The sequence below is a fragment of the Mobula birostris genome, chromosome 6 (genome assembly GCF_030028105.1).
Source record: "Mobula birostris isolate sMobBir1 chromosome 6, sMobBir1.hap1, whole genome shotgun sequence".
Taxonomy (NCBI): domain Eukaryota; kingdom Metazoa; phylum Chordata; class Chondrichthyes; order Myliobatiformes; family Myliobatidae; genus Mobula; species Mobula birostris.
The window spans coordinates 40,175,676-40,191,897 of NC_092375.1; the positions used below are offsets into that span (position 1 = coordinate 40,175,676).

The window sequence follows — 16,222 nt, forward strand, 5'->3', positions numbered from 1 at the left end:
ACAATACTTCAACTGTGACCTAATCAAAGTTTTATACAAATGCAATCTGACCTCCTGACTTTTAATTCATCTTTAAATCATTCAAAATTATTTCCTCTATTTTATAGTTACCACTTGTAGTAAAGAAAAAATGAACAAATTTATTACTAATTGATTACTTGATAGAAATTACCCACAGTGCAACACTTCTTACTTGCCTGCATTAAACTATCTGCCATTTCTCTGCACATATTTCTGACTGATCTAAGTCCTGCAGTATCCGTTGCAAATCCTTCTCACTATCAACGGCTCTACCAAGTTTTTGTTGTCTACAAACTCATGAAATAGCCCACCTACACTTTTGTCTAAGTCATTGATATATCACAAACATCAGATGTCCCTGCATTCATTCTTACAGAACACCACTGTCACAGAACTCCAGAAAAATAACACTCCTCCACTACTACCTTCTGTGTTCTATGGCAAAGCTAGATTTCAATCCAATCTATCAAGCCTTAATCTTCTGGATCTGCCTACTATGAGGGACATTGTTGAATGTTTTACCAAGGTCCATGTACACAGCATCCACTGCCCCACTTTCACCAATCATCCTCATCACCTTTCCAAAACTCAGATTTGTAAAACGTAAGCTCCACCGTGCAATATCATGCTGACCATCTCCAATTAGCTTCCTTTTCCTATTTTTTGGAAACTAGTTAGTGTTACCTTTCTAAATGAGAGTAGATCGTACTCCTAAGAATCTTTTCTCTAACTCTTACCATTGATGTAAGGTCTACTAGCCTATCTCCGTTATCCCCATTACCTTTCTCAAACAAAAGAACAACATACATTATTCACCAGTGCTCTGCGTCTTTGCCTTGCCCTAGAATTTTGGTATGCCCCTCCCTAGTCCCACTGTCCTCCATGTCCTTCTTCTTAGTGAATACTTAAGTGAAGTATTCATTTAGTATCTTGGCCACTTCCTCTGGCTCCAGGCATTAAAGTCCCCCCTGTTTACTCACTTGATTTAAATGTACAGAGGAAAAAGAAGATTTGGGATCTCCTTTAATCCTACCAGCCAAAAACATTTTATGCCTCCTTTTAGACCTCCCGATTCTACTTGTTCCTTCCTGCTTCCCTTATATTCCTCAAGTGCCCTGTCTGATTTCCCAATCCTTACACATGCTTTTTAACTAAATTTGCAACATTTCTTACATATACCGTATATTGCAACAGCTCCTGTCCAAACAGCCCCCATCCAGTCCCACTAACCGTCTCTGATATGGTAAATGGTGACTGTCACTGTGCTTATATGCTTGAGGATTTAACAATAGTTCAGTCATTCAAAATGTGTGCCAGTTGAGAGGGGAATAGACTGGTCATTATTTGTTATCAACTGCATTAGACAACAATGAAAAAAGAATTGGGGCAGGGATTTGAAAATATGGCCCAGAGCGGGAGCTGGGGGGTCATGGTGGCTTTAAAGAAACAATGCACAAATAACTTCCTCATTATAAAAAGAAAATTAGAACAAGGAATGTCAAGACCTTCATGCACAATCCAACACTGACTGACCTAAACACCTCTTAGTTTTATAGCTATGGAACAGGTGTTTTCACGTTGAAAATGCTGCATTGAATGAAACATGTAGTTAGGCGATGGCCAGTTAAAAGAATAAGGTGGTCTTAATAAAAGCAAGGTGGTCTTGGTGCAAATTTTATGAAACTTTGATCAAGCAACAGCTGGAATATTGTGTACAGATTTGGTCACCATACTATGCGAGAAACAAACCCACGTGCAGGAGGAAACTGCATCATCCATGGTTGCAGGGAGAACATGCAAACTCCACATAGTATCCAAGGTTAGGGCTGAACTCAGAGCATTGAGGTAGCACCTCTATTTGCTGCACCCCATTCCTCTTTTCAGACTCAGCTTCATCCAGCTAGAAGTCTAGTCTCTGCCACAAAGAGCAGCTTGAAGCTCTATCACAGTGATGCCCAAAGGGGGTAGTTACATGTCTTAGAGGGGTGTTAGGGGAAATAAAAGTCATCTGGGGGGTGCATTCCAGATTCATGGGGGAGCACCCTAACTTGAGGCACAAAACCTGACCGGTTGTGTCAACCCGCTGCTGTTGTCAACATCCGATAGGTATTCCCAGTTTGTGGGAGTGAAGACATTGAGTATCAACTATGCACAGGACCACAAAGAACAGAATTTGGGATACAACTAGATGAGTCAATTGTCTGAGACAATGAGGCATTGCTAATGGCATATGTATGGTTTATCAAAAATGGAAAAGTTTATGAAGAGATTTTCTTTTGTAAAAAGTTAAAAAAATAATTATCAATGGAGAAGCAATCTACAACTAGCTCAAAATGTAAATTGAGGATAAAAGTATTCCGCTTAGGAACATGATTTCTTGTGCAAAAGATGGACCATATATGACAGGTCGCCATGCTGGTTTAGTGGTATTTATGAAAAATGAAATTCCAAGTTTGTTTTCAATCCATTGTGTAATTTATCATTAACATCTCACAGCCAAAAACCTCAGCCAGAGACTTTTTTCAAGCATGACTCTTTTAAGTATCTGCTATCAACAAAATTAAAGCTTATCCATTAAATAGCAGAATATTTTGCCAGTTATACCAAGATAACGATGAAGAGTTTGAACACTTGCTTCTTCCTACTGAAGTGAATTGGCTATTAAAAGGCTGCTGCTTAAAACATTTCTTTGATCTTTTTGACACTGTGGTTGAATTTTTGCTCAAAATCGACAAGAGCTTGGGAAACAAGATTAAACTATATGGTGAGATGGCATACCTAGCCAATCTGTATGACAAAATGAACATTCTAAGTATGAAACTTCAGGGTGAGAATTTCAACTTAATCCAGGCAAAAAGTTCTGTGACCAATTTTATTGGAAAATTGGAAATATGTAAGAAAAACACTGGGAGAAGAATGTTCTCACAGTTTCCCTGCATCGAAAGTATGGCACTCTCTTTCACAGACGGTGGTTTGTAAGAGTACTGCTTACACCTGCAGTCACTGAAGAAGGGTTTTCAGAATCAATTCAAGGACTTGAATGACCTGGAAATTCCAGACTGGGTAATTAACCTATTTCTTTGCAAGGTGGAAGAACAGGAAGAGAGCTTGCACAAAGAAATTATTGAAATCCACAATGATGAAGAAGCAAAAATGCTTTAAAAAATGTCAGCTTTTGTGGTATGTGGCTACACTACCATACGAAGTTTCCTGGTCTTTGGAGAAGAGCCAAACTGCTCTTCATTGCAATTCCATCCTCCTACCTTGTTGAAAGAGGCTTCGGAGCAGTGAACCACAAACTCACAAAAAACAGAAACCGCTTTGACATTGTTACACATGGGGACATCAAGACTTAACAACTTGGACCAAATATTTCAACTCTTGCTAAAAAAACCATCAAGCTCAAGGATCACATTGATATTGAAGCTGCTGTACAGCGCACAGGTGCCGTATAAGCTAGGTTTAAGGATAAATAAAAATTTAAAGCAGAATCATTTTTGTCATGTTAACATATGGTAGACATGTTCTTACTCTATGGGGGCATCGGAAAGTATGAAAGTATGCACCCATGAGGGGTGTTGGTGAGTATGAATTTGCTTTAGGGGGCATTGAGCTAAAACAGGTTGGGAAACACTGTTCTAACAGAAGGGCAATATGCCAACTGTTGGTAGCTTGACGTTCTTTCTCTTTTTCATCAGCAGAAAATATCTTTACTGAGCAAGGAGGGGCTATTCATCAGCAGAGAAACGTCTTTACTGTGCAGGGAGATGGCATTCATAAGCAACTTGAGACACACGGAGGACACATGGATACCAGCCATGACAGCTCACAGTTCTCCAGTGCAAAGTAATGGTAATGTCAGCAGCCAGCTGGTCTGTGATGATCTCCTGCACGAACAGAGAGATGCTATAAGTGAGCAGATGACTCTCCTTGAACAGATATGGCTTCAATTTCTCATTATTTCTTCAGAAGCGGCACCATGTTAAAATAACACTGAGCCCTTTACAAAATGTACTTTGCTCAAACTAGCTCCATTTTGGTCAAGGTTGGTCAAGATCTGACAAAGGTCTCTGACCTAAGCCATTAACTCTTGTTTTTCTTTTCACAGATCTGGCTGGCCTGACATGCAAAACATTTCTTGCATTTTCTATTTTTATTTTATCATAGGTCAAAGATTCATTTTATTGTCAAAGTATCCATGTACAATGCAACTCTGATATTTGTCTTCTCCGGATAGCCATTCAATACAGAAAGACCATTGGTGTTGATGAAAGAAAAGATATCAACCCCCTCACAATCCAGCATGAAAAAGAAAAGAAACAAATCTCACAGACCCCAAAACCCCCATCCCCTGCAGAAAAAAAGTGACAGTAACAGTCCCTGGCTCCCTCACCCACCCACAAAAGAAAACAGCAACAATAATAATCCCCGACCCCCTCACTCACAGAAAAGAACAGCAACAGTAGCACCAAAATCTGCAACCACCCCTCCTACACACAAAAAATTAACAGATCACCCACATGCCAATCGTCCACAAGAGAACACTGAACAGCTGAAGGAAACCAATATAAAGTACAGTCCAATAATCACATAAACCTCAGAATATGGGAAAAATCTTTTCATCTGTATGGTGTTTTCAGTGAACTTGAATGAAACTATATAAATAAATTCTTTACAAGAACTGCAAAATTAAAATTAAATGACATTGCTTTCAATAACCTGGAATTGAATGAGAAACAAACATTGGGGTGGAAGGAAGTGATACTAAAAAAATCCAGAATTATCCAGTAATTAGAACAGCACAATTTCATTCAAATTATCAATAAGTCAAGCCAAAAAAAAGTAAAAAGTAACAATTAGTCATGCCAAATTTTGCAAGTATATTGGCAACCGAAAGTGTATCTTTTCAGGTAACCTACCTTGTGAAATACTTGTATCGGTCTCTGCCACACACATCTGGATCCAGTGGCGCTTGCATTTGCATTTTAAGAGACAAGTCATATCTGAAGAAAGCAAATATATATATATACTTTATCACAAGTTTCAATTACCTTTTCACTTCTGGTTACAAAAACAAAAAAAAGGTAAAATAATAGCAAAGAAATTCAATAAAGGGAAATAAGTAATGATGTACTTAAGTCTTGTTAAAATATTCACTTAGGTCAGCTCTTTAAAATATTCTTGCTGAATTGTTGCTTTATATTCTAAACTGCTTCACTTCTCACAGAGTCTTTACAAGATACTGTAACACAGCTCTGCACAAATTTGGGTCTCAGAGATAAGAAAATATGCTAAGCCATTCCACCCAGCGTAAATCTAACACCTTGAACAGTTCAATTAAACAATCTAAGCACTTAGTTGACCTGACAAAATCTCTGTAGTACTTAATGATGATTTTCTAATGTTAATTGAGCTCCCTCTCATTCTCTTTTGAAATTAAGTTGGGGTTTCCTAATATCCTAATGTAATTTGCACATACATAATACACCCCCATCAACTACACACACTTCACCGAAGAATGGTGTATACTGTAGGGAGGATCGAGCCTTTCATACATGCCAAGTGTGAATCAGCTTTATTGATACAAAATAGGGAATGTGAAAAACAGCCACCCTTAACAGGTCTCTCAGTGGGAGAGCATTTTGGAGATAGTGATCACAATTCTATCTCCTTTAATATGGCATTGGAGAGGGATAGGAACAGACATGTTAGGAAAGTGTTTAATTAGAGTAAGGAGAAATATGAGGCTAACAGGCAGGAACTTGGAAGCATAAATTGGGAACAGATGTTCTCAGGGAAATGTTCAGGGGATATTTGCATGGAGTTCTGCATAGGTATGTTCCAATGAGACAGGGAAAGGATGGTAGGAACTGTGATATACAAAGGCTGTTGTAAATCTAGTCAAGAAGGAAAGCTTATGAAAGGTTCAAAAAACTAGGTAATGATAGATATCTAGAAGATTATAAGGCTAGCAGGAAGGAGCTTAAGAAAAAAATTACGACAGCCGAAAGGGGACATGAGAAGGCCTTGGTGGATAGGATTAAGGAAAACCCCAAGGCATTCTACAAGTATGCGAAGAGCAAGAAGATAAGATGTGAGAGAATACAACCAATCAAGTATGACAGTGGAAAAGTGTGTATGGAACCGGAGGAGATAGCAGAGGTACTTAATGAGTACTTTGCTTCAGTATTCACTATGGAAAAGGATCTTGGCGATTGTAGGGATGTCCTACAGTGGACTGAAAAGCTTGAGCATGTAGATATTAAGAAAGAGGATATGATGGAGCTTTTGGAAAGCATCAAGTTGGATAAGTCACCAGGACCGGATGAGAAGTACCCCAGGTACCATGGGAGGAAATTATACACCAGTAAGTCTTACTTCAGTGGTTGGTAAGTTGATGGAGAAGATCCTGAGAGGCAGAATTTATGAACATTTGGAGAGGCATAATATGATTAGGAATAGTCAGCATGGCTTTGTCAAAGCCAGGTCACGCCTTATGAGCCTGATTGAATTTTTTGAAGATGTAACTAAACATATTGATGAAGGTAGAGCAGCAGATGTGGTGTATATGGATTTCAGCAAGGCATTTGATAAGGTACCCCATGCAAGGCTTATTGAGAATGTTAGGAGGCGTGAGATCCATTACACTACTTTGTGAATCCAGAACTGGCTTGCCCACAGAAGGCAAAGAGTGGTTGTAGATGGGTCATATTCTGCATGGAGGTGGGTCACCAGTGGTGTGCCTCAGGGATCTGCTCTGGGACCCCTACTCTTCGTGATTTTTATAAATGACCTGGATGAGGAAGTGGAGGGATGAGTTAGTAAATTTGCTGATGACACAAAAGTTGGGGGTGTTGTGGATAGTGTGGAGGGATATCAAAGGTTACAGCAGGACATTGATAGGATGCAAAACTGGGCTGAGAAGTGGCAGATGGAGTTCAACCCAGATAAGTGTGAGGTGGATCATTTAGGTAGGTCAACTATGATGGCACAATACAGTATTAATGGCAAGACTCTTGGCAGTGTGGAGGATCAGAGGAATCTTGAGATCCAAGTCCATAGGACATTCAAAGCTGCTGCACAGGTTGACTCCGTGGTTAAGAAGGCATATGGTGCATTGGCGTTCATCAATTGTGGGATTGAGTTTAGGAGCCGAGAGGTAATGTTACAGTTATATAGGACCCTGGTCAGACCCCACTTGGAGTACTGTGCTCAGTTCTGGTCACCTCACTACAGGAAGGATGTGGAAACCATAGAAAGGGTGCAGAGGATATTTACAAGGATGTTGCCTGGATTGAGGAGCATGCCTTATGAGAGTAGGTTGAGTGAACTCGGCCTTTTCTCCTTGGAGCAACAGAGAATTAGAGGTAACCTGATAGAGGTGTATAAGATGATGAGAGGCATTGATCATGTGGCTAGTCAGAGGCTTTTTCCCAGGGCTGAAATGGTCAGCACAAGAGGGCACAGTTTTAAGGTGCTTGGAAGTAGGTAGAGAGGAGATGTCAGGGATAAGTTTTTTTTATATATGCAGAGAGTGGCGAGTGCGTGGAATGGGCTGCTGGCGACGGTGGTGAAGGCAGATACGATATGGATTTTTAAGAGACTCCTGGATAGGTACATGGAGCTTAGAAAAATAGAGGGCTATGGGTAACCCTTGGTAATTTCTAAGGTAAGGACATGTTTGGCACAGCTTTGTGGGCCGAAGGGCCTGTATTGTGCTGTAGGTTTTTCTATGTTTAACTATTTCATCAAAATCATAATATTTTATAATTTAAAATATTTTATAATTTAAAATAAATACATAGCATGAACAGAAATATAATTCTGATACATTGTTAAAACAATTTGAGTAACTGATTTTTTTCAAATTGTTTATCGTTTACTAATAACAATGTATATATTAGATAGACCATTTAGGTCATTTCAAAAGAAAGTAGCAATTACTTGGCCAATTGCTTGATGGCATCTTGTCTTTTCTCTTCATATCCTCTCCAACGTTGATCAACAAACTTTGGGACTGGGTTGTTGTGGTCCAGTTGCAGAAAATACCTTGGGAAATGTTGTAAATTACTGAACATACTATTATATTCAGGTATTTTTTTCTGGAAGAAATAGAAAATTTATGATATCTAGATGCCCAGAGGTCAACTTAAACTACATGCTGATACAAATATATACTGTATGTTAATAAATTACTGAAGCAATCAATATGGTGAGCTTTCGTATGCTTTGTAAGATCTCCAGATTTGCATACTATCCATTGTCAGCATTCAGTTATTTCTATTGTCTAAATTATTTTGCTTAGTAAAATGAATAATTTGTGGCATATTATTCAGTAGCTTAGTTTATTGTTACATTCTATCTGCCAGTAGTATTGTAGAGATTGTTATGTTTTGTAACTCCATAAACTAATCAAAAGAAAAACATAGGAGCCTCAGGAACAAACAGGTCTACTTTGTTTTTACTTCAGTGAGGCATCTGAAGGGCATCCGTTAGTCTTGCGAGACCATGGATCTGCACCTGGAAAGTCTTCACTCTCCAGGACATAGGCCTGGGCAAGGTTGTATGGAAGACCAGCAGTTGCCCATGCTGTAAGTTTCCCCTCTCCGCGACACCAATATTGCCCAAGGGAAGGGCATTAGGACCTATACAGCTTGGCACCAGTGTCGTCGCAGAGCAATGTGTGATTGAGTGCCTTGCTCAAGGACACAACACGTTCCCTCGGCTGGGGCTCGAACTCACGACCTTCAGGTAGCTAGTCCAATGCCTTAACCACTTGGCCACGTGCCCACACATTCAGTGAGGCACGCAACTATGAATTGGTGCTGTAATGACATGTACCATTCATGTACTTTTACATATAACTGTAATGAATGTAAACAATAAGGAAAGCTTAATCAATTATATTTGCAATATTACTCAATTATTGAAATATTAAGTATACAACTTAGCTATAAAGTTCAACTCAGTATAAAATGCATCTCAATCAAATATGTAATGTATTGCTCTCTAGTCATCTTATATATACACATACACAGTATACTATGTAATACAGCTACTATATAGACATCCACAACATAGTATATTTTAACTTGTCCCATTCAGGCCTAAAGATTTAATCACCGTGGAGGATTTTTTTTACTCCTGCGGAGTAATTTAAATGCTGGACCAGAAAGAACGGGAGCGCTTCTCTCCGCAATACTAAGGCTGTGAGACTACCCCTGACTGCTGTGCTTCGTGTCTGCAAACGTTGTGGTGACTTGCCCTGCTAATATGATTAACTGAATACTGAGGCTTTGGGCCTACTCCAAACTGCTCCAGGGATTTGGTTTGGAATGCTGTTGTTGTTGTTCGCTTCTATTGTTTGCATGATTTGTCTTTATTTTGTCTCTTTCTCTGTGCACTTTGGGGATTGGTCTTTATTTCTTTTAACTGGGTATTTAGAGTTCCTTGTTTTGTGAATGCCTATAAGCAAACAAATACCAAGCTGTATAATTTAAGCATTCTTTGATAATAAATGTACTTTGAATAATGTCTTTCCTGACAAGGGGGGTCATTTTGCTTGGAAGGAGAAATGTGGTTATGAACAATCTCAGGTTCTGGAGCCTCCTCTATTGTGACTACAGGAGTTGACTCTATCTACCATTCTTTTGGATGTGTTGGCATCCTGAACCGTGCATGGCAAACTGCCTGATCTGTTCCAGACCACCAGACAAAGCTTCAATCCAACACTTTCATTTTGACCAAGCCTAGATGACCAGCATGTACCTCTTCTAACACTTTAGCTCTCAGCTTGGATGGAACAACAACTCTTAATTCCTACATAAGGCAACCCCCATCAAGGGCAAGTTCATCCCATTGCTGGGTAAAATGGGGAAACTGAAATTTCGGCTTCACATACCAATACCAGCTACTTTGGGTTGTCATGTAGACCTGAGACAGCGTGTGGTCTTTTCTGGTTTCCGTTTAGATCATCTCTGCCATAATAGGGAGACTTTCAATTTGCATTAGGGAGAATACATCAAGAAGAGTGTCCTCTTTTGTAAATTTTCAGGTACTTCCTTTTCCAAAGGTAAACAAGGACAATCCATCAGCACTTCTATGATGTCCTCTTGAATTTGACCTTTTAATCGAGTCCTCCAGGAAACAGAGCCCATCTCTGCATTTGTGCTGCTGCTGTTAGTGGAACACCCTTCCGTGGATTGAAAAGGGACTCTAGTGGTTAATGATCTGTAATCCGAGTAAACTCTCTCCCATGCAAATACTGGTTAAAACTTTTTACACCCCAAACCAGACTTAAAGCCTCTCTGTTAATCTGTGTGTAATTTTTTTCTACAGAAGTATGGAAATATGTTGCAAAGGCTTTCATTTCCATCACTCATAACATGAGACAAGACTGCACCTATACCATAAGGCAAGGGGTCACAAGCATGCTTCACTGGACGATGTGAATCATAACGTGTGAGTAGTGTTTGACGACACCATTTACTTTACCTTTTGGAAAGCCACCCCACACTGCTTTGTCCATTGCCATTACTTCCCAATCTGTAGTATGGAGTTCAAGAGGTGGACCACAATAGCCATGTTTGGCAGGAACCTGTTATAATAATCGATAAATCCAAAAAAAAGGACTGCAACTGTGACATATCCACTGGCTTTGGAAATCCACCACAGCTTGAATTTTCTCATTTGTGTAATGTCTGTGCATCAATGGTGTGACCACAGTAAGTGCTTGGTTAAAAAATTCACATTTGCTATGTTGTCCTCTGAGCTCATCATCTTCCAATTTTTAACAATGTCTTGAAGTTTTGGAGCTGTTCCTTGTCATCCTCACTGGTAACAGCAATATTATCCGGATATTACTGAGTATCTGAGCAGCCTTGTAGCACCTGCTCCACAGTTTTCTGCCAGGGTGCGGGTGCAGGTGCAGATGTTACCTCAAAAATAAGCCTAATATAGTGATAAAGCCCACTGTGAGTGTTTCTGGTGAGAAATCTTTTGGACCCTTCTTCCATCTCTATCTGTAGGTAGGTCTCAGCTAAGTCTACGTTGCTGAAGTGCTTTCCTCCAGAAAGCTTTGCAAAGATGACCTTCTATCCTGGGCAAAGGGTTATGATCTACTTTCAGTACTGGTTTGATGGAGATCTTAAAATCTCCACACTTCCTGACACACCCATCCTTCTTGGCTTCTGGGAGCACTGGCATTGCCCATGGGCTCCACTCAACTTTGGAAAGAATTCCTCCAGCCCCGATGTGATCCAGCTCACTGGCTACTTTATCATGTATGGTATAAGGATCAGGATGGGCTTTGTAAAACTTGTGTGTGGTATTTCCATTTAACACTATATTACCCTTGATGTGTTGTGAGTTTTAGATTAGATTAGATTCAACTTTATTGTCATTGTGCCAAGGACAGATACAAAGCCAATGAAATGCAGTTAGCATCTAACCAGAAATGCAAAGAATGGTGTTATTTACAAAATAGAACCATAGAACATTACAGCACAGAAACAGGCCTTTTGGCCCTTCTTGGCTGTGCCAAACTATTTTTCTGCCTAGTCCCACTGACCTACAACTGGCCTATAACCTTCCGTACACCTCTCATCCATGTACCTGTCCAAGTTTTTCTTAAATGTTAAAAATGAGCCTGCATTTACCACTTCATCTGACAGCTCATTCCACACTCCCACCACTCTAAAATAACTGCGAATAAAAAGCAAGTGCTACAGCACACAAATATAAAAGTACTGAGACAGTACAATATGGGTGCAATACTGCTTAGCGCTGTGATGTGAGGTTCAGTAGAGTCACAGCCTCAGGGAAGAAGCTCTTCCTATGCCTGCTGGTGCGGGAGTGGAGGCTCCTGTAACACCTACCGGATGGGAGGAGAGTAAAAAGTCCATGGTTAGGGTGAGATGCATCCTTGATAATGCTTTTCGCCCTGCCCAGGCAGCATTTATGGTAGATGTTCTCAATGGAGGGCAATTGGGTGCCGATAATTCGCTGGGCAGTTTTCACCACACGCTGGAGTGCTTTGCGGTCCAATATGGGACAATTGCCATACCACACTGAGATGCAGTTGGTGAGTATGCGCTCAATGGTACAGCGGTAAAAGTCCAAAGCTATCATTGAACATTGCTGTGGGATCATCTAGTATCTTTCTCAATTTGCTTTCAGTTGACTATTTCAGGGTGGCATGCAAATGGTGGATGGATCACCAATCAAGCTGTAGTTTCTCAGCCATTTATGACCCCACAATGCTGGCCCTCCTGTTTTTAACTGCATACAAGCCCAATGTGGCTTGTTGGCTGTTGTATTTCACAGTTATGAATGTCATTCCCCCAGGAGTCATCTTTTCTCCAGTACAAGTTCTAAGTTGAATGTCTGCAGACTTCAGTTCAGTATATCTGAAATGCCATTAAAACTCATTTTGTGGAATGACTGAAACAGCCGAGTCAATGTCCAATTCCATTTTAATTAATTTGGCATTCATTTCTGGTATAAGCTATATTGCTTGTCTCATGCTAGTTTTCACATAGTAAATCTCAAGGCTACGCAGTGCTGTATCACTCTCTTCATTATCAGATTTTGTGTGAACAGCATGCAGATTAGTGCTCTTTTTGAAACTGCAACTTGACTTTAAGATTTCTCTCTTCTCTGTGCAGTCTATTTATTTTTTTCTGCCTGACATACACTGTGTATGTCTCCTACTTTGTTGCATTTTCTGCAAGTTTTGCCTTTAAACCTGCAATTTTGTTTACGCTCACTTTCATTCCTGACTGTAACTCAATTATATGTCTGTTTCCATTGATACAGCGATTTCAAGTGCTCATTTAAATGAGTTGTGCTTCAGTTAGGAGAAGTTTTTGAATGCTTTTTTTTGTAAGATTCTACAAACTAAACAATCTCTCAGTGCATCAAGCCCATCACTGAACTGACAATGCTCAACTTCTTCAATTCAGCCATGTAAACTGAAATGGATTTCTGTTCCTTTTGATTCCGCTTGTGAAATCTAGTGTTCTGCTATCAACAATAGTTTCAGGTCTAATTGTTCCTGTATTATGTTCACAATAGCAGCAAAGCTACTTTCAGCTGGTTTGGTTGGAACAGTCAAACTTCTAAGCAAACTGTATGCTTTTCCACCAATTGCACTCAGCAAAATAGTTTCTCTTTGGCTATTCCATTTGCTTTAAAATACTGCTAAATCCATTCAGTATACAACCCCAGTTAACTTTAATGCAGTTGAACACGTCCATCTTTCTGATGTAGCCGGCCATTTCTGCTTATTTATTTGTTATCACACAGTACTCAGTTTATGGGTCCATGAATTTCGTTAGTTTTCTGCCTTTTTTTAAAAAAACTCAACCATCTCTCTTTGCTTGCAAAGAAAAAGGAAATGTGCTTCATTTTTTAAAAACGCGAATGTCTTTCTCTCGCCTTTGAAGGAAAACATGCTGCACTTCAATAGGCAGGTAGTCATCTCAGGTTCTTTTTAAACTTACTCATCACCACCGTTATGTTTTGTAACTCCATAAACCCATCAAAAGAAAAGCTTAGGAGCCCCAAGGATAAATATGTCTACTTTGTTTTTACTTCAGAAGGCATGCACGTATGACATGCTGGCATAATGACGTATGCCATTCACATACCTTTACATATAACCCGTATTGAATCACATAAACAAAAATGTTTAATTAAACAATATATTTACAATATTACTTATAATATGAGATTTTAAAAGCTAATACAACTCAGAGGCAAGGCACCTGCATGGAAAATCCTATCACTTGAGCAAATATGATGGAGACAGATGAACTAAGAATGGAATGGAGTCCTTAGAGGAGACAGGGTGGAAGGAAGTATTGTTGAGATGGCTTTGCAAGTTTGTAATGGATATTAGTCATTAGCCTATTCCTTGAAATGTGCACAAGGTCACCAAGAAAGGGAATGGTATTGTCAAAGACAGAATACATGAAGGTGAAAGCAGGGTGGAAATTGGCAGCAAAGCTTTAAAATTTCAGAGTTCATGAATCAGCTCTGGATCTTTAGATCAAAGACACAGTTGTGGAAACACTCATTGGCCAAGTTCACATCTTTTTTTTTTATATATGGGGTTATGTGGATCAATATTTGTTTTATTCCTGTTCTGCCACCCACCCTCAACTCTTTTTTTGATATATAAAAGACTCCTTTGCTGTTCTTTCTTGCTGTCATGCAAAACTTCACATAATCTATGTCTTCCTTTCCCTACAGGATCCCTGTCTCCCTTTCAGGAGATAGGCTAGCAGTATACATTAATCTCCGACCTACTCCCATCACTATCTCAACTATACCTCTTTCACCCTGCTTCCTGTAACTACTTCATTCCATTCTCCCACTCCTTCCATCATGATTACATGTTTTCAAATTACAAACAATTCCATACAGGTTCCTTTGAGATCCTCTCCCTTCTACTGGACCATGGCATCCCACAACTATGATAGCTACAAGATCATGACCACTTCTTAACTATTTCCCACATCCTTGCTTTCATACCTCTCACTCTGGCACAGAGCAAGGTTAGAATTCCACCATCAGAAACATTGTCCTTCCCTAGGTAGCATAGCAGGATATCTGATTGAGCCAATATCCCACAGCCTGAGAAATCTGGGTTCAATCCTGATCTTAGGAGCTGTCGGTGTGGAGTTCGCATGTTCTTCTTCTGACTGTGCGAGTTTCCTCCAAACACTCTGCTTTCCTCCATGTCCCAAAGATGAGGTAGTCTTGAGGTTAACTGGCTACTATAAAATGCCCCTAATTTGAAGGTGTGTAGAATCTGGAGGAGGATGGTTGAACCTAGCAAAAGTTGACAAGAAAGTAGGGGGAATTTTTTTAAAATGGCATTAACGCAAGGTTAGTGTAAATGGGTGGGTGATAGTCAATTCAGATTCAGTAGGTTGATGGGCCTGTTTTCTGCCTATACCTTTCTATATGGTAACCCAGTTTTCATGGATTGTGAAATCAGCTATTTCTGCTGCAAATCAACCACCTGTGTAAATGGCTTAGCTTTTTTTTTCCTCCATAGGGTGGATGGGAGGATGAATATAGGGCCCCAGCGGAGGACTTTGTCAAGTGGTGCAGCTCAGTATCAGTAAGACAAAGGAGATGGTGATGGACCTTAGGAAGACTAAGCCTGCACTGTTCCCTGTTACTATTGATGGTGAGGACACGGATGTGATGAGGACCTACAATACCTGGGGGTGCATCTGGATGACAGACTTGAGTGAAGCACCAACACAGAGGCTGTGTACAAGAAGGGCCAGAGAGGCCTCTGCTTCCTGTGGTGACTGAGGCCCTTTGGAGTATACATGCCTTTCTTTCACATGTTCTACCAGTCTGTTGTCACCAGTACAATCTGCTATGCAGTGGTGTGCTGGGGCAATGGCACAAACATGGGTGATGCCAGCAGGCTCAATAAACTGATTAGAAAGGCTGACTCTGTTATTGGAGTCAAAATGGACACACTGGAGGCTGTGGTAGAACAAAGGACCCTACGGAAGATCCTGGCAATTCTGGACAATGTTTCTCACCCTCTGCATGCCACCTTGGCTGAACAGAGGAGCACTTTTAGTAATAGACTAAGACAACCGTGTTGCTCCAAAGAACACTATGAGGTAATCCTTACCCTCGGCCATTAGGCTCTATAATGAGTCGACCTATAGCCGAAAGAAGTAATGACCCTCTCCTGTTAAACTGTTTGAGGTAACTTTTTCATTCTTTCTTACTTCTCTTCTAATATTTGTATATCTGTGCACTTGTAATGCCACTAAGACACTAATTTCCTTTGGGATCAATAAAGTATCTCTCTCTCTCTCTCTCTCTCCAAGCATAGCCTAGCTTGCTGGGCATATCTCACAGGCCCATTTTTCTCAACTTTTATGTTGCTTGTGATTGATATTAGTCTCTATCTGCCCTTTTAGCTTTTTTCTCAGTTTCCAACTGTCCGAATGACTGGACAATCACTACGGTAGTAGAGTGGTTAGTGCAATCACCTTACAGAGCCAATGATCACTGTTTGGGGTTTAATTTCCACTTTTTGTATGTTCTTCCATTGACCGCAAGGATTTCCTCCGGGTACTCCAGCTTCCCCCCACATTCCAAAGACATAGGGTTAGGGTTAGGGTTAGGGCTAGTGAGAAGTGGGCATGCTATGTTAGCACCA

The 16,222-nt window shown here is 40.1% G+C and overlaps 1 protein-coding gene across 1 annotated transcript in view; it reads right to left on the reverse strand.

Moving 5' to 3' along the window:
• Positions 1-16,222, reverse strand: part of cfap91 (cilia and flagella associated protein 91) — a 75,242-nt gene that overhangs the window by 49,632 nt on the left and 9,388 nt on the right. Inside the window, exons 4-5 of the mRNA XM_072260293.1 lie at positions 7,966-8,123; positions 4,941-5,024 (exon numbers count right to left, since the gene is read on the reverse strand). Coding sequence (XP_072116394.1) covers positions 4,941-5,024; positions 7,966-8,123 — 242 coding nt within the window. The remainder of the gene's footprint in view (positions 1-4,940; positions 5,025-7,965; positions 8,124-16,222) is intronic.